Consider the following 16,931-nt stretch of genomic DNA (forward strand, 5'->3'; position numbering starts at 1 on the left):
TTTCTGGGGCAAAGAAGAAATGACATTTCTGCAACGTGGTGATCAGTATTCCAGAGTTGATGACGTAAACAAACCTCGCAATATAAATAAAAAGTAACTGAAAATTGATTTAAGCAGCCACGCCTTTGCCCTTTTTCCCCTTCTTTTCAAAGGATCATTCGCGCAAACAGCTCGCAATTTACATTTCGAAGTGAAAACAACGGTTTTCTTTTCAAAGGGTGTTCGAATGGAATCAAAAACCATAATTTTAAAAGTACTTTTACGGGTGGAGGTATTTATCTTGATTTGAGAAAAAATACTTCTTTCATGGTGTCCAAACACCTCCTTACTGTAAAATAACTCTGAGGGTGTCCGTTCAATGCCAAAAGCGCTGTTTCCAGACAAAACGCACACCTGATTTCTGAGATTCAAATGTTTAAATCATTTCACGGCAATCTGAGTTCATATAGATGGATTTTGAGGTCCGGCTCTGTAAGTTGAAGTTTTGAGTAAAACGGCACACCGAAGACATGCAAGTAAAGACATTCTGTCATTGACCCAAAATGAACTAAAATATGAATTCCTCATGAGATGATAGTAAGTCATCAATGGCATTGCAAGAAGAAGTCATAAATCTTTAAGGATACATATTAGAGACACGTGAGTTAACCTTTCACTCTAGATGAGGATTTAATCTCCTTGCTTCTTGTTACCTAACCCTTGAACCTTTAGATAGGCTTATTTAGGGTACAACACTACAACCAAGTTACAAGCAACAACTAAGTTTTGTTAACTATTCAATATTCCACATCCCATTTCGTAATAAGCCTAAATTGAGAGGCTTTGAGATAAAAGAGCCATCGGAAATGCGGGTCTTCTTTTGAAAAACAATGATCCATGGAGACAATCCGCTCATATCTTGGCCTCTTTCTCAAAAACAAAAACCCGACAGTATCACACTAGGACTAATTCAACGTCCTTGAAGGGTGATGGGTGATTCTCTTGGAGTTGGACAAGCACATGACTATCCGTTCCCACTGCAGCTTTTTCATCTCCAGGACACATGCTAACTTCGTCATCACTCATCACCAGGACCCAAGATTTTTGTTCACGATGACTCAGCCTCCTTTCAATGACTCATAGCTCATATTTATAAATTAGAACTAGATTAATATAATAAGGGGGAGGGATATTTGCCCAAATCATGCTACGGAGAGAAAACCAGGGAGCAGACTACTTGGCCAACTGCGCTATTTACATGCCTTCGGGCTGTCGTCCTCTTGATGAAACTCCTATGGGGCTCTCGCCCATGCTTGTAAAAGATAAGCTTGGATCCACTACCCCAAGATTTTTAAAAAGATCTTTATTTTTACTTTTTTTAGCAATTCGTCTCAGTATGGGTTGTTATATTTTCCTTTTGAAAACCAATATAATATTTTACCATAAAAAATCTAATCCCATCCAATGCTTCTGTTCAAGCTGTGTGCCTCCAACCAATCTACACCACCACCTTCTGTATAAACATGACCCATACCTACCTTCCAAGTGCTTTTCATCCCTCTCCAAGCTCCACGAAGTTGATGTTCCGCCTAAGTTAATGTAGAATACGATAAAAATTTATTGCATCTTTATGTATTTGAGAATTTCTCATTTTTTTGTCCTGTTTTAATTAACTTGATAAGAAAAGCACGGCATTGGGTCTGGATTATCCGGATAAGGCAAGGCCCTGAAAAGGCATTAAACCAAGGTAGAAACTGTCATTTTGGGGAAACAACCTAGAGAATTGCCAAATATCCAATGGGAGAATAAAAATCTTATGACAACCATTAGGGAAAATAAACTGCCAATCATGATCTCTATGAAGCGATTAGCAAATACTTTCAAGAAGCAATGTACTTTTATCTGCCGGAAATGTGCTTCTATACTCCCATTCACCAGAGCAAACAAAGTCGCTCACTAATCATTTCTTTTATTCATTGAAGACAGGTTCAAGGATATAAGCGGACTGGGGCCAAGACTAATATTAATTCCATCCAGGATACACACCAAAATGTATGATTAAGTAAATGCATTCCATCAAGGACTAGATTTTTTTTTTGGGGGGGGGGGGGAGCAGTTTAAATGTAACCAATAGACAAATCACACAACATAAAAAAAACAACTCGCTTCGGAGATTGGATGCAAGGGTCGATGGACTTTTCTGTTCAACTTTTGACACCGTTATATACACCTGCTGGTTTGTTCAATATATCGCATAGATAAAGGAGACTGAGAAAAGCAGAATTCTCCATAACAGTGGCTAGAATTCTTTATGAAAGCCACACGTGATAAGCACAGCGCCTGCAAAATTCTGGCAGAAAGCTCAATTACAATGAGAGCAACCAACTAAAATAAGCTTCCCACATTTTCCTCGTGAAAGCAATCTAAGGAATAGATTTCAAATTGCAATACAAAATGATGCATAATTGCATACACAAGCCATCCAATTGCAACATTAATTAACTGAAATAAATGCATAAATAACGGGATTAGATGGCATTACTGCTAAAAATAAGGACCTGCTTAAAGCGCCATCTCAGCTTGCAAAGCAGCCAATTCATCTTCCTCAGCAGTGCGCTTCTGAGGAGCAGGGCGAGCAGGTTGCCTCCCAGCTGGGACCTGCACTGGAGCTGCAGGAGCTGTAGTCGCAGGTTGAAGAAGCTGTTCTTCCAACTCAGCACCCTCCAATTCTTCAAGTTCTGCTTCCAATTCATCCTGAAGAGACAAAGAAAATGAGAGTGCTCCGCAGGTATATTTCAAACAACAGTGTAGATCTGTTTTCTTTGCTTTTAGGGATTTTTGCCAACCCCTTCAAAAAAGTTCACCTAAAAGAATCATATCTATGTCTTGTCCAAATACAAATAAAGTTGAAATGATTAGAAGAGGACCTCATCAAAATCTGCAGCTGCACCGATTGGGGTTGATAATGCTTCTTGAATCTGTTTCATGTTCTCAGTTTGTTCATTAATCTCATCCATGGTCTTGTCAACGTCATCAATATTCCTGTGAAATAACATAGCAAGATAAACAATTCACAATCAGCATTCCATTAATAAAGATAAGCCAGAATATGAAAATAGTACAAGTGATATGAAGAGAAAAACAAAACTTCCTATAATTTAAAAGTGAAAAAAGATATGAACATCACTAAAACAAATTCAATACGCCACATACGTTGCCTTTTGCATAGCCTTCATAGCAGAAGCTCCAGTTCTCAAAGCATCCACTGTTTCTGTGGTGGCCTTAGCACCTTCCAACATTATCATCTATACCACAAATCATCAGAAGATGCAAAAGAAGTTCAGTAAACTCAAGCATTGTCTGAATTGTCCATAAATAAAAAGTTGTATTCACACCTGGTCATGAATACGCAACTGGAAATTCCCGAGCTGCTCTACTTGCTGTTCATATAACCTCTTTCTCTTCAAACATTGTATGGCCGCTGCATGAAGTAGAAATTCAAAAGCAAAGTGACAAGCTTTGACTCAGTACCCAAATCTAATAACAATTATCCCCTAGAGATTAGGTATCCACTTGTCAAGCATATACATACACTGACACACCCTATAAGAAATGTAAAATGAACTTTTGACGACCACATAATGTGTTGTTTCCTCAGAATAACACATTGTATATGAAAGGGTAAAAAAATTATTTATTTCAGAGATATACTGATCCAGGATAAGAAGACAGTTCTACAATCTACACCATCACAAAGATCCGTGAGTTTTGCAAAATACCTCTTTTATTTTTTGCCCTTGTAAATTCTTTAGCCTTTTCAACCTCTGCCGCAGCCTTTTTAATAAGTACTTTCTCCTTTTTCTCCAGCATTTCAAGTGTCTACAAATGTACGATTCCAAGAAGAAAAACAATTTTGAACATATTCTCAAATTACTCTGCATACCATGCACCACTAACAGCCAGCTACCGTGGCTGAGAATCAGATAAAACACAAGAATATTCTAAAAATGAATTCAAAAATAATTATATTATCACTCCGGCTATGATCATGAAACGTCTACAAGACTAATAGAGCACTACCAACACAAAACAGACAAAAATGGGATTTCCTGCTCTCCCAGCCATATTCTAAACAAAGAAAAAGTACTATCTGAAATCTTGAACGACTAATCTCAAGTAAGAACAAACTTAAAAGGTTTGGCTGGGATGTGATGAGATTCATAATATAGCGTACTTTTTACATAGGAGTTTCCCTTGGAAAAACGAATCGTTTGTTTGAGGCCTTCAGAATGTCAACACAGAAGGTAACATAGTGGGAAATACAATTACGGGTTGAATTACATTGAGAATAACGCGAATTCCAACATAAATGAACATGATGATCAAATAAACACACTGAACCGAAAATAATAATCGCCGACGAAAAAAATGATAATGATGATTTTTATACCACGGAAAAATCCACAGGCAGGTTTTTATCAACAATCAAATCCTACTAACCTCATTTAACTTATCCAAAGTGGTCAGAGCATTGGCTTCCTGTTTAGGTTTACCAAAAATTCGGGTAAACATGGTTGATTATGAGATAAATAAACCCCTATACCCTTCTGCAGCACAAAGAATCACGAAATCGATGAGATAAATGAAGAGATTAATTGTTAAATGGATGGTACAGAGAATCGCAGAAATTATATCGAAATCGAACTTATGAAATCGCAAAACGTAAAAGCGAACGAACCTGCTCGAGAATCAGGTTGTGCAGAGAGACTCGGAGAGAATACAATACAGCGATTAGGGCTTGACAAAGAGGGGAAGGGATCTGGGATGAAAGGGAAAGGAGGAGTGACCAGTGGTTGGGATGTCTGGTTAAGTTTCCTATATTTTGCGTAGGGGCGTGGAGATTAAAACAGGAAGCTGCTTTGCCTCTTCCTGACGTCGACGACGAGAACTTGCCCCACCGCGTTGCGCGTTTTGCGTTTTTTTTTTTTTTTTTATAATGAATATAATATCAGTTTTTTGGACTGACGAGGAAGATAATTTTATGAAAACCAATCTAATTTCTTTTAATGGCCAGAACAAAAAAAAATCGCTCAAGAAGGTTTCTCAAAGCTGCGGGACAGAGTAAGCATTATTATAGAAACCAACTAGGGAAAAAGTCAACATTGCTATGACCAATACTAATTGTGTATTAAAAGGATTCTCCATTATACTATCATAAATTCTTAAGAACTCATTTGACTTTTATTTTGATCTTAAATATAAAATTTTAATTCACTTTGTCTTTCATATTTATCTATTTTTTTTCCAAGACAATCCTTTTAATAATAATAGTTTTAACCAATAAACTTGATTAGTAATGATATTTTAGGAAAGATAACACATATTTATTACAGATAACTAACAACTTATTTTTTTAATTTGTTCAAATTAGTCAACTAGTTCTTATATTTAAGACCAGAAGTAGTATATTGTAATGCCTACTTGCATATAACTTGGGTTACTGCATATGCTAATTGTATATGCAAGTAGTAACATGCAAATGGGCAAATGAGTATCAATCGTATGCAATCATCATATGGTGTACTACGCAATAACATGCAATAAAAACTTACATACAAGTAAGGATATGTTATAATCAAGTAAGTATTTATCATGAAATTAACATTGGTATTATATAATAAACCTATATGCAAGTAAGCATTCATTATATACAAGTGAACATGCAGCATATGCTAGTGAACATTGTCATGTGTAATTAGTCATATACAAGTGAAGATCCGTCATATGTAGTTAGTATTTATATTTATATTATATAATAAATCTATATGCAAGTAGCTATCATGCTCAATTTGTTGTATGCAAGTAATAATTGGTTATGTGTAATTAAAATCCATCATGGCAATGGGTTTTTTTTTTCATATCTTACTCACGAGGCCTTCAACTTTACACCTTTACAATTATTATAGGTCTTACTTTCTAATTAATTTGTCAAATGGGAATTTTTACATAGAGCAACTATATATATTTTTCATGACATAGATAATAATTTAATTTTTTTTAATGATCTACAAAAATGAAGAAATTAAAAATTATCGCTGAAACTCAATGACGTATTTTGATATGGCTCTCATGCATTTTATATTATATGGTAATATTAATTTTCTTAAAAATTTTTGGACAAAATAACATTTAAACTCATTGGATGATTTTCATGGTTCTCTCAAAAAATTAAGAAAAGCCTCGCTCCTTCCCATCTGAATAAAAACACATGTACTGACGCGCGCGTTGTTAAGAGTGCCAAGGGTGTGCTGTATCCAAAAATAAAGAGAAAAAAAAAGTGCTAAGGGTGCGCGCTTGTTCGCAGCTGTGATATAAACATATTATCACCTCTTCACTGCATGTTCTTCTCGAGACTGTTCTAGGTTCCAAAAAGTTTGGATTAAGCAGTTCTAGTAATATTTGTTGAAAAAAAAATGCTTTTATATGTTGATTACCAAGTAATAACTCTAAACTACGGAATGGAAAGACATTTTTACTGTGCGACTGGGTAAAACAAGTACCACGTCTAATTCTGGACTACAGATTACTATCTCCAGTTATATTTATAAAAGCTAATTAACTAATTTGAAGAGATTAAAAAAAAAAGTTAAGTGTTATCTTTCCTAAAATATCTTTACTAATCAAATGTATTAGCTAAAATTATTATTGTTAGAAAGATTATCTTAAAAAAATAAATAAATACGAAAGACAAAGTGGATTGAGATCTCATATTTAGGACCAAAAAAAGTCAAACAAAATCTTATATTAAAGACCGAGATAGTACATCTTATATTTCAGATCAAAAGTATATCAAAAGCGTTATGATATTGGGAACTTCTAAAGATGCTTATGAGATCGTTCACCGGGTGGCCAAAGTTTCACTAATAAAAGTGTGCCTGACATCCACGGGAGTTGGGAACAGTGACCTGTGCTTATCAAAAAATAGTGTCTCACAGATTGAGTTCTACATCCATTGTTTGTGTTAGGCAGCTTCGAAATTGTACTTTATACATGACTTCCATTCGGTTCAGTGATCATAACACCAACTAAAATGTGCAAAACCAGAGATAGTTCTCAATTCTCAAATTGCAGAGAATAAAAGAATTGCATGATGCCATGTTGGCTGCACATATAGCTTGTCAGCTCTACGACCTACCCACAACATGTTATTAGAATGCAAAATCAAACGAGCCAAGTACAGATATGTATGGATGGATATTCTCACTAATATCGTCAATTCAAAACTAGACAATCCACCATATCTCAGCAAGTTCTTGCAGAACTCTTGCTGATGTGTATTTCAGTCAATAAAGCAACATATTAACTGACATCAAGCAAAATCAAGGAATTATTTTACGCGAAGTTAGTCATGCAGGTGATCAGTGCAAATGCACCATAATTTAACAGTACTATCAGTTAACCAACATTATGAGCCGGTATTTAATTAAATGAGCAAACATAAGCAAAAGCCACTAGTCAATTTCACAGCAGGTATAAATTAACTCTCAAAAAATGGATCATCGAACCGGACAAGAGATTCAAATTTATCGTTTAATACATAATCTAAGCTAATAACAAGCTTTAAAAGAAAATGAAGTCATCCTTCAAGCCTTTGATTACTTCTCCGAAGAGTTTGGTCCTCGCTTTTTCCCGAAGCCGACCACTGCAATTGCAAAATACAAAGACCATATTGGGAACCAACAACTAAAAAAGACTAAGACCTATTCTTCTACTAATTTCAATACCAAAAGGAAAAACAGCGCATTAACCAAGGCATGCAAGTTTTGAATCTCGGAGCCTTAAAAACAAGCCCAAGTTTTGAACATACCGGCAGTGACAAAACGTCTGTTATACTGCATTCGCTTGTACGCACGACCCCTGGGCTTCTTCTTTTTGTCTTGTTTGGCTACTTTTGGCGTTTGGCCTCGAACTTTGCCGGCGCGAGCCAAAGATCCGTGCACCTTACCTACGATTGAACAAATCAATGCAATTAGCAAGCTAGAAGAAGGAGGAGAGAACAGAGCCTCAGTCTGAAGGTAATCACAAGACGGATAGTAACTCACCCATGATGGATTACTGAGTTCACAGCACAGGGACGCGGCGTGCTTGAGCTGCGGACGCGGGAACAGGCGACCAACAGGGACGTTTAGTTAGGGTTAGGGCTAAAACATAAAGAATTTAAACATTGGGCTTTCTCACTATGGGATTGTAAAGCATTGGGCTTTTCTCATGGTTTGCTTGTAATATCTTTGGATTTTTTTTTTTGCATCATCACCAACTGGGTTTAGCAAAGAAACTAGTCCTTCACGTGAGTTAAGATTTGAATTGCAACTAAAAAAACTTACCCACATTTAGTACCTGACAGTATCTTAAATAAAATTACCTCCAATATAAAGATATCTATGTTTTAGTCAAAAAAAAAATCTTTAGCTTTTGGTAAGGACACTTGTTAGAAGAGTTTTAACATTAATGCTTCTGAACCAATAGAAATTAATTTCAAATCTAAAGTTACTTGAGATACTCTAAGTTTACACCCAAAAAAAAAATTTCATTGGCAAAACAAGTGAATTAAAGATCTTTAAGAACCTCAAATTGCCATACAGATGTCTAGGACCAACCTTTTTTTCCCCTCGATTTAGTTTCTAACTATTACTATTTTATTATTAAAATCGAAATTTTGTTCCATTCCGGGAAGCAAAATCGTTAATTATGAGAGATAATATAATGTAAGTTTAAAAATCTGAATTAAATAGAAATTTATTTTAGACTTAATACGATTTTTGGTCTCTCGAGTCTGTTCTTATTTTAGTTTTGTCATTTCAGATTTCAAATCATAGGTTTAGTCTTCAAGTTTTTTTTTTTAATTTAAAACGCTGGTCCTTATAACTTAATAAAAACTTAGATTGTTTTGTCTATATTTTGAAACTTGAGGGACTAAAACCAAAATGAGAACAAACTTGAGAGATAAAAAAATTATATTAATGCTTTATTTTATTTTAAAATAAAGCTAATAATTTGACCATTATGATATATTGGTTAAAAATGCTTTATAATAAAGATTAGAGAGCGGAAGTTTTAAAAACTTCTAAAAAAATTTATGAAAGATAATGATATTGGAAGTAATTTTTCCACCATTTTCTCATAAACTTCGAATGGAGCAAGAATGTTAGTCAGAAAGACAAAAACAAAGCTTTGTGTGCTCGGCAAGAAAATGAAGCTGGCGGCTGGTCTGGGACGTGTGACTCGTGAGGGAAACATATAATGCTAATCGGATTATTTGAGGCAAAAAGGCGCAACCCGGTTCCTTCATAAAAGGCTTCCGTTCTGTTAGGGTTTAAGGAATAAAATATCTGGTCCACTGTGCCTAACGATTTGAGTCCAATCCATCGACCCCATTGCTGAACAGCACCGTGACTTCCAAGACAGCACCAATGGCAGACCTTTCTGCGCCACCCACGGACCAGTTGGCGGCGACCACTCTCAACGACACCTTATCATCTCATGTTTCGAAAGCTGAATTCTCGGATCGCGTCCTGATTAGATCCATCATTTCCCGACCGGACGGCGGGTCGGGTCTCTCGGGCCAGAAGGCGAGGGTTGGCGGTTGGGTTAAGACGGGAAGGAAAGCCGACAAGGACGCTTTCGCGTTCTTGGAACTTAATGACGGATCGTGCCCCGGGAACCTGCAGGTGATAGTGGAGGCTTCTTTGGGGGACCTCGGCCAGCTTGTGCCTACTGGCACCTGCGTTGTGGTTGATGGCGAACTCAAGCTGCCTCCTGCTGGTGCAAAGCAGAAGGTGGAACTACGGGCTGAGAAGGTTGTCCATGTTGGTCCTGTGGATCCTGCGAAGTACCCATTACCCAAAATGAGGCTTACCCTTGAGTTTTTGCGAGATTTTGTTCACCTTCGTTCTAGAACTAACACGGTAATTGTTATTGCAAACATTTTTATCACATGCTTGGATATGCACATGCCTAGACATTGATTCTGGCGTAAAATGCTTTGTAATATTTAAAACCAAATCATTATGTCTCTAGGGATCCCTCACACACACACATTGATTTGTCTAAACCGCACCATCTTTGATCATGCTAAACAACTAGGGCGAATGCAGAGCCTTGAAAGTGAAAGACTTTCGACATTTCTTGAGAGCGGGGGGATGGGTTTAGATGTGAGCTTGGGAGGCACATACGATTCGTCAATATTGAGTTTTAATTTAATATCTAAGCAAACTGAAGTATTCAGGCAGTATAATCAATGGTTTAAAAACCAACCGTAGATTGAATCGGGGTATAGCATTTCGCTATTGAGTGTTCTCATCCTAACATGTACGCAACCACGTATGTATGTATCTGCATGCATATGCATATATAAATCTTAATATTTAACTCTGTGTGTATTATATTTCCAATTAATTTGGTACTTGCATTGTAGAGTGATTTCTAAATCTAAATATTTGAGCTTATAAGACTTAGTTGAAGTATTTTTCTTATGCTTACAATTTCATATGAAATGGGTGGGATAGAGTCAACCAAATGTCATAAATCTCTTGTGTAGATAGGCAAAACTAGGAAAGAAAACTCGAATTTTAGTTTTTGATTATTTGTTGTCGAATCAGTCAGTTTTTTGGCCTGATGCATTTCTGGGTCAACCGGATTGAAACCATGGCTGTCATGCCTAATTGGGCCGGTATCATAAAAATTGGCTGTATTTGCAACTTGGGGATTGCGTACTACGTGTGTATATTACGGTGAAGGATGGTTATCAAATGCCATGTGCTTTCTTTTATTACATTTTTCCTGCTAATATTAACAATTTTAACATATGCTGCCTATTTCATAAGTCCCTAATGGTTCATCTTTTCAGTATTTTACTTATTATTAGCATCTATTAATTGGTTATGGTTCCAGATATCTGCCGTTGCTCGAATCCGTAATGCTCTTGCCTATGCAACACATACTTTCTTCCAAAAGCACGGATTTCTTTATGTGCACACGCCCATTATCACTACCAGCGATTGTGAAGGTGCAGGTGAAATGTTTCAAGTTACAACTTTGCTCAGTGAAGCTGAGAAACTGGAGAAGGAATTGCGAGAAAATCCTCCTCCATCAGAAGCCGATATTGAAGCTGCTAGAGTTCTTGTTAAGGAGAAAGGGGATGTTGTTTCCCAATTGAAATCTTCTAAAGCAAGTAAGCAGGAAATTAGTGCTTCCGTGGATGAACTCAAAAGAGCGAAGGAGAATGTCTCAAAACTGGAAGAGAGATACAAACTTCGACCTGGTATTCCTCAAAAGGATGGGAAGACTGACTATACCCGAGATTTTTTTGCCCGTCAAGCATTCTTGACTGTTTCAGGCCAACTTCAAGTTGAGTCCTATGCATGTGCTCTTAGTAGTGTGTATACCTTTGGGCCAACTTTTCGTGCAGAACATTCCCACACTTCAAGGCATTTGGCAGAATTTTGGATGGTGGAACCTGAAATTGCTTTTGCAGATTTGAAGGTACATGAACTTCAATTCAGCATCTGTATTTTCTTAGTTATGAGAGTAACAATTGTTTTAAGTTATGAAATGGATTGCTATTGTTGTATTTTATCTTTTTCCAAATCTGTTCATCCTAAACATTTCTTGTTGCTGTACTTGTTACTTTGCCAGCATGCTTCTCTGCTGAGTGACAATTCATATATTCAATTTTAGGTCTTATGAACTTGTGAATTTCCTAATGCAATGTTAAACAGCCCCCTTCTCCCAATCCAATTGCAGTTCTGCATTTTTTGTTGCTTGATAATATTAATGTTCTTGTGTTTCTGTTGCACATTAGGATGATATGAACTGTGCAGAGGCCTATGTGAAATTTTTGTGCCAGTGGTTACTCGATAATTGCTTTGAAGATGTGGAGTTTATGGCAGATAAGTTTGATAAGGGGTGCATTGACCGCCTGAAGATGGTTGCTTCCACGCCATTTGTACGTCTTTCATATACTGAAGCAGTGGAAATACTAGAGGAGGCTGTAAAGAGTGGTAAGAAGTTTGATAACGAAGTGAAATGGGGGATTGACTTAGCATCTGAGCATGAAAGGTATATTTTAAGTTTGTTTTTTTTTTTTTTTTAACCTTTTCGTTTCTCCTTGATTTGAGGTGAATGATATATTCGCGGCATGATGTTCTGTAGGTATTTAACAGAGGTAAAGTTTCAGAAGCCTGTCGTTGTATATAACTATCCAAAAGAAATCAAAGCATTCTACATGCGCCTCAATGATGACTCAAAGACTGTGGCTGCTATGGATGTTCTTGTACCAAAGGTAATCCAATGTGTTCTGCATATGTGAATTTCGTTGCAACTGCTACTGGTATTTGTGATGTTGCGATAATAATACACAAATAATTTCAGGTTGGAGAGTTAATTGGTGGAAGCCAAAGGGAAGAGCGTTATGATGTCATCCAGAAGAGGTAGGAGAAACATTGTTGTTTGTACCTCCTCACCTTGTCTTGTCTTGTCTTTTCTGTTAGTATGTGCCCGGTTAATTTACTCCGTTATTTGATATTTTTCGTATTGCAGAATAAAGGAGATGGGTCTGCCTATGGAGCCATATGAGTGGTACCTTGACCTGAGGCGGTATGGGACTGTGAAGCATTCTGGCTTTGGTCTTGGCTTTGAACGGATGATTCTTTTTGCTACAGGCTTGGATAACATTCGAGATGTCATTCCCTTCCCTCGTTACCCGGGCAGAGCAGATCTTTGATTTATTCGCTTCTGTTGCAGAAGTAGTTGGATTGAAAGCAGAAATTTAGTTTGAAAATATAATATGCAAATTGGTGTGAGGTAACTCAGCTCATAATGTCATACATGAGTTAGCTCTTTCTTATATCAACTGTATAACTACATCCTTATGAAGGAATTTTTGTCTTCTTAAAATTGATTCTTAATTGCCCATTTCTTGTGCATTTTATACATCATTACATGTGTAATTGTTAAATTCATAATCATCTTGGTTTGACCGATATAGTGTTCGACTTTGTGCCGAAACATTAGTATCTTCCGTCTAATATCTTGCATATCAGAGAGATGAGTTGCCTGACGGCATGGATTCCGCACCTTCGATCACGCTCACTCGCCCTGTTCAAGGAAATCTGTAGTGCCATGTGACTGGCCATCTGGACTACATGAGCTGTCCATTTTTTGAGCAATCTCTATATCGTTGATTCTAAACTTATAAATTCTGCGTTTTCGGAACAGCAGATGAAGGTTGCGTGTTGGAGCCATTTTGTGCAAGTTTCTTTCCACCGCCGGGGGGATTCTTGGATATTGGTGGGGATCCTTTTGTGTCATTTAATTCCAGGAATGCTTGATCATTGTATATGATACAAGCCAGCATACAATTTTTAGCTATCCCAATTTAGCATTTGACGCAAGCTAATGAAAAAGAGGAGATATACAAAGTCAATGTAACATGCCAAACGGGTTTCACTCAAAGTTACCTTGTTGGGAAATGGGATTGATCGGCATCAGAGGGTCATTCGTACCAGCTCTAGAAGCCGTGCTCAAGGAGTTCCGGTCAAGGCATAATCAAAACCAAACTGGTTTCCCATCCTTTAGCGGAATAATGGCGAAGAATACTCACAAACCTGACTGGATTATTTACTTGTATTATCCGAGCTCACCTCTTCGATGATTCCAATGATTATGCTGTAAGACGTTAGATGATGCTCTCTTGTGTGATTCTAAAAAACCACAGCCACGAAAGCATGAATCCCTCAGGGTCATTTGGCCACGAGCATGAAGAAACGCGCCGCTTGTCACCCGCCAGTTTTGCCTTTCATCGGGTTTAGTGGATGGCTAGGTTGAAAGCCAGCTCCAATGAATTGCAAAATTCTTCCTCATTCCTTAAAAAGAGACAAAACCAACACGAGTGAAAAATTGGGCTTTTAGCCTTTATGAGGAGAGCCTCTCGATTTCAACATCACCTTCGAGTTACTAGCACTGTTAGTCCTCAATAGTGAGTGATTAACGTTTTTTGATTTTTTTTTTTGTTTTTTAACTCATTTGGCTCTCTCAATTGATGTGGTGCCGGTGCCATGCTTTACTCACCGTGTCAAATTTCGTAAGTACCTTATTAAGGCCACGAGCGTGTGAGGATTGTGGAATCATTTAGAAGCAGAAGGAGTCAAAGATGAACTTGAAAAACTTTTTAATTAAATTATAGGACTTGCTTGAAATTGAGGTAAACTTTAGTGCGCTGCGGTTTAATTTTTCCTTTTTGTTTTGGATTGAGAATCATGAAATCAAGGAAATGACAGTGCAAGTCTTCCGCATTTAGCGGAGCTGAAATCTGTTCTTACAAAATTTTCCAAGAAATAACTTTTCAGCTTTCTCGAGTGCCAAGTAGGGGGGATTGCATTCGCAGCTCGCAACTCGCAAGTCAGGTTGGGTTCAGAGATGAAGAAGCTCGCAAGAAATTGGCACAATTCTCAACAAAACAAGCTCTCTCTCCCTACTCGCGACGATCTACTTTTGACGACTTTCGTCCCATGGATACACAAGGTCTCTCTCAAATCTATTTTTTCTCCAATGCAATTTCACTCCCTTTTTTTTTTTTCGGGGAATCTTTCCGATAATGGAGAAATGATTAAAAAAATCATATTATAATTAGTTATCTTCTCATTAGTTATGTATGGTGATTGGGGCTCGATGATTTCGGGAGCTTTACGAGCGATTTCACTCGCTGCTCTTCGAAGAATAAAGAAGGTCTTTTTCCCCAGAGTTGACGGGAAAATTTTCCTTCTTATAAGAATTTGTGTTGCATGTTTAAACTTGGCCATTAAAATTTGCTGTTTATTTTATGATTATGTCACAGAACAAGAAGAGTTGGTTCGGTCGTTTGAAAGGAATCAAGCTCAGCAGAGTCGCTTATGGAGGGTATGGTTTACTTTCTTATATATCATCCTGTCTTTTGTTCATTTCTGTCTTTGAAAAGCTTTACTTTCTTATATATCATACGTTCTTTTGTCTTTGATAAGCTGATATAATTTCATTGAAGTTTAATTTTAAGCTCACCTGAGAAATTCAATTTCATGAAGACTGTATTTGCCGGCTCTTCTCTGCTGTTACATCCTCTTTCTTTTGTACTCCATCTTTCAGCAGGCTTCATCTCCATGGGAACTGGTACGTCTCTTCCAGTCCCTTTTTTGGACATCTTAAAATCGGATTTTACGCTTTTGTGTAATTTCTTACGGTAATATCTGAGTGCGAATCCATTGTGTTGTAATATTCAATCTTTTTCACCTGTTAAATTATTACCTTTTTTAAATGCCTTCTGTATTTTGATGAAAATAACTGGCAGCATTCTGCCTCCCTATGCGTCTAGACAAGTGTTGATGTAAACTCTGACCAATATGAATAACTTTTGTTACTTTTTCTTAGTCTTCTAACTTCGTAGGATCGAAGTATCTTTCTAGCTAACGAGAGGATCTGATGAAATTGATACATGAGACTATATGTTGGATTACTTCAACAGTTTCCTTTGATGAATATTAAATATTTCATTATTTTTCGTTGTCCTCTGATGAACAGAAATACCATGCTTACTTCATCGAGGAGCTTTACCCTTGGATGAGTATATTAGCAGGTTCATTTCACCTTGTATCTAGCATTATTAATGAAAATTTTTAAGTCGCTCATTTTTTTGGGCATGGTCAACTCTTGGTATTCTCTCTAATGATGTTTGCGTTGTCGCTGTGTATTCAATTTCTGTTGCTTTCCTTAGCCTTTTGTACTGATCTATAATGATATACCATGCTCTTAACGAGGCTTTGTCTTACATATGTAAACTTTACCGATCCTAAAACTTTTTTATAGATTGGGTTGCTGTTCTAGCCTGCTCATTTGCAGTCAAGGGATGCTCCATGAATCAATGCATCACAGGCGATGGATCTGGTACTCATGGTTTACTGGCCTTGTTCTGGCAATTTTCTGGTTATATTACATGTTCAGGTATATTCTCGGATAAACGTTGTGCACTGCATATTTATTTCCTTTTTAAGGTATGCATGACATCTATATTAATATCGACTATTTTTTGTAGACTGCCAAAGTTCCGGTGGGATGTAATCTGGCTGCCATTTGGTCCTCTTGGGTATATGTCATGACACTACATGCTCATATGTATTTTATATCATTATATGCATTGACTATGCACATTATAAATTGCTTCGATTCTATGCTGCAGTGGAGCGGCAATCTGTCTCTATGTGGATCATTTACTAGCTGAGTCATCAGAAGAGGTGAAAAAACTCCGAGGATACATATATGCCTACAAAGCAAGCTAGAATTCCTCTTCTGTCTACTTGATCAAAAGCATGGGATTTGAAAAACAGTTTGGAATTTAGAGAACATTTTATGAAGGTCTTCTAATGGATCACGTGGACCGAGCCTACTAGTGTTGTCAGCCATTGGATGGACCACCGAGAAAAGTTCTTGTATTGATTTTCTGACTGCTCCATTTTTGTTTTCTGCTTCCTGGGGCTAAGAAACAAAGGATCACTGAATAGAGATAGGAACCAGACACGATCAAGGACCAAGTTTTTGGAGTTATTATTTACTTCTCTTCCCGGGGAAATATGCAGTTTGGTAGAGAGGTCAAGAGAGCATTGCTTTGGACCTTTGGTAAGGTAATAACAGTTCGGACTCTGTATCTCATAATGTTATATTTTGTGTAAGCAAACTACTCGATCTATGTCTTGTCTTTTAGTTGCGTGGCTGCTGTCTTAACGCATTCATCATTATAGTAATTGATGTTCCTAGTCTCTATAAAATTATTTTCGTGACACAATTAGCCATGCTCGAGTGCATGTGCCCCTGGACAGAGAACCTATCAAAACTGCGTTGTTCACAGCCTGTGAATATCTTGCTGTATG

At 37.2% G+C, this 16,931-nt stretch overlaps 3 protein-coding genes and 1 pseudogene across 5 annotated transcripts; 2 read left to right on the top strand and 2 right to left on the bottom strand.

Annotated features, from left to right (window-relative positions):
- The window catches only part of LOC114762310 (uncharacterized), a 29,332-nt pseudogene extending 12,863 nt beyond the window's left edge, over positions 1 to 16,469 (top strand).
- On the bottom strand, positions 1,919 to 4,887 carry LOC114762279 (vacuolar protein sorting-associated protein 32 homolog 2). Of its 3 annotated transcripts, none has more exons than XM_028951760.1 (8): positions 4,718 to 4,887; positions 4,480 to 4,586; positions 3,759 to 3,858; positions 3,375 to 3,460; positions 3,193 to 3,284; positions 2,907 to 3,021; positions 2,522 to 2,733; positions 1,919 to 2,329 (listed from the first exon to the last, which is right to left on the bottom strand). In XM_028951760.1, exons 2-7 carry the CDS (start codon positions 4,549 to 4,551, stop codon positions 2,542 to 2,544), a joined length of 657 nt encoding a protein of 218 aa, XP_028807593.1. In that variant the 5' UTR covers positions 4,552 to 4,586; positions 4,718 to 4,887; the 3' UTR covers positions 1,919 to 2,329; positions 2,522 to 2,541. The 3 variants fall into 3 exon arrangements, with proteins under 3 accessions (XP_028807593.1, XP_028807578.1, XP_028807587.1); XM_028951745.1 differs by having other exon boundaries at positions 2,538 to 2,733; positions 4,718 to 4,885; XM_028951754.1 differs by having other exon boundaries at positions 1,919 to 2,319; positions 2,538 to 2,733; positions 4,718 to 4,884.
- On the bottom strand, positions 7,389 to 8,156 carry LOC114762300 (40S ribosomal protein S30-like). The gene is made up of 3 exons (XM_028951771.1): positions 8,082 to 8,156; positions 7,847 to 7,984; positions 7,389 to 7,681 (listed from the first exon to the last, which is right to left on the bottom strand). Exons 1-3 carry the CDS (start codon positions 8,083 to 8,085, stop codon positions 7,635 to 7,637), a joined length of 189 nt encoding a protein of 62 aa, XP_028807604.1. The 5' UTR covers positions 8,086 to 8,156; the 3' UTR covers positions 7,389 to 7,634.
- On the top strand, positions 9,445 to 13,021 carry LOC114762262 (asparagine--tRNA ligase, cytoplasmic 1-like). Its single transcript, XM_028951728.1, has 6 exons — positions 9,445 to 9,944; positions 10,930 to 11,520; positions 11,840 to 12,096; positions 12,190 to 12,319; positions 12,409 to 12,467; positions 12,577 to 13,021. The coding sequence occupies exons 1-6, from the start codon at positions 9,450 to 9,452 to the stop codon at positions 12,758 to 12,760; spliced, it is 1,716 nt and encodes a 571-aa protein (XP_028807561.1). The 5' UTR covers positions 9,445 to 9,449; the 3' UTR covers positions 12,761 to 13,021.
- Positions 16,470 to 16,931: the final 462 nt, after the last annotated feature.

The sequence above is a fragment of the Neltuma alba genome, unplaced genomic scaffold (assembly GCF_004799145.2).
Source record: "Neltuma alba isolate B1F8T4 unplaced genomic scaffold, ASM479914v2 tig00001730_pilon, whole genome shotgun sequence".
Lineage (NCBI taxonomy): Eukaryota > Viridiplantae > Streptophyta > Magnoliopsida > Fabales > Fabaceae > Neltuma > Neltuma alba.

Excerpts from the sequence above, each read along its gene's own strand:
- LOC114762279 (XM_028951760.1), bottom strand. The coding sequence starts at position 4,551 with ATGTTTACCCGAATTTTTGGTAAACCTAAACAGGAAGCCAATGCTCTG. Across the intron at positions 3,859-4,479 it reads CTTTGGATAAGTTAAATGAG|ACACTTGAAATGCTGGAGAA; the intron begins GTTAGTAGGATT and ends GTACATTTGTAG. Across the intron at positions 3,022-3,192 it reads AAGGCTATGCAAAAGGCAAC|GAATATTGATGACGTTGACA; the intron begins GTATGTGGCGTA and ends GTTATTTCACAG.
- LOC114762300 (XM_028951771.1), bottom strand. Across the intron at positions 7,682-7,846 it reads CAGACGTTTTGTCACTGCCG|TGGTCGGCTTCGGGAAAAAG; the intron begins GTATGTTCAAAA and ends TTGCAATTGCAG.
- LOC114762262 (XM_028951728.1), top strand. The coding sequence starts at position 9,450 with ATGGCAGACCTTTCTGCGCCACCCACGGACCAGTTGGCGGCGACCACT. Across the intron at positions 11,521-11,839 it reads TTGCTTTTGCAGATTTGAAG|GATGATATGAACTGTGCAGA; the intron begins GTACATGAACTT and ends GTTGCACATTAG. Across the intron at positions 12,097-12,189 it reads TTAGCATCTGAGCATGAAAG|GTATTTAACAGAGGTAAAGT; the intron begins GTATATTTTAAG and ends GATGTTCTGTAG.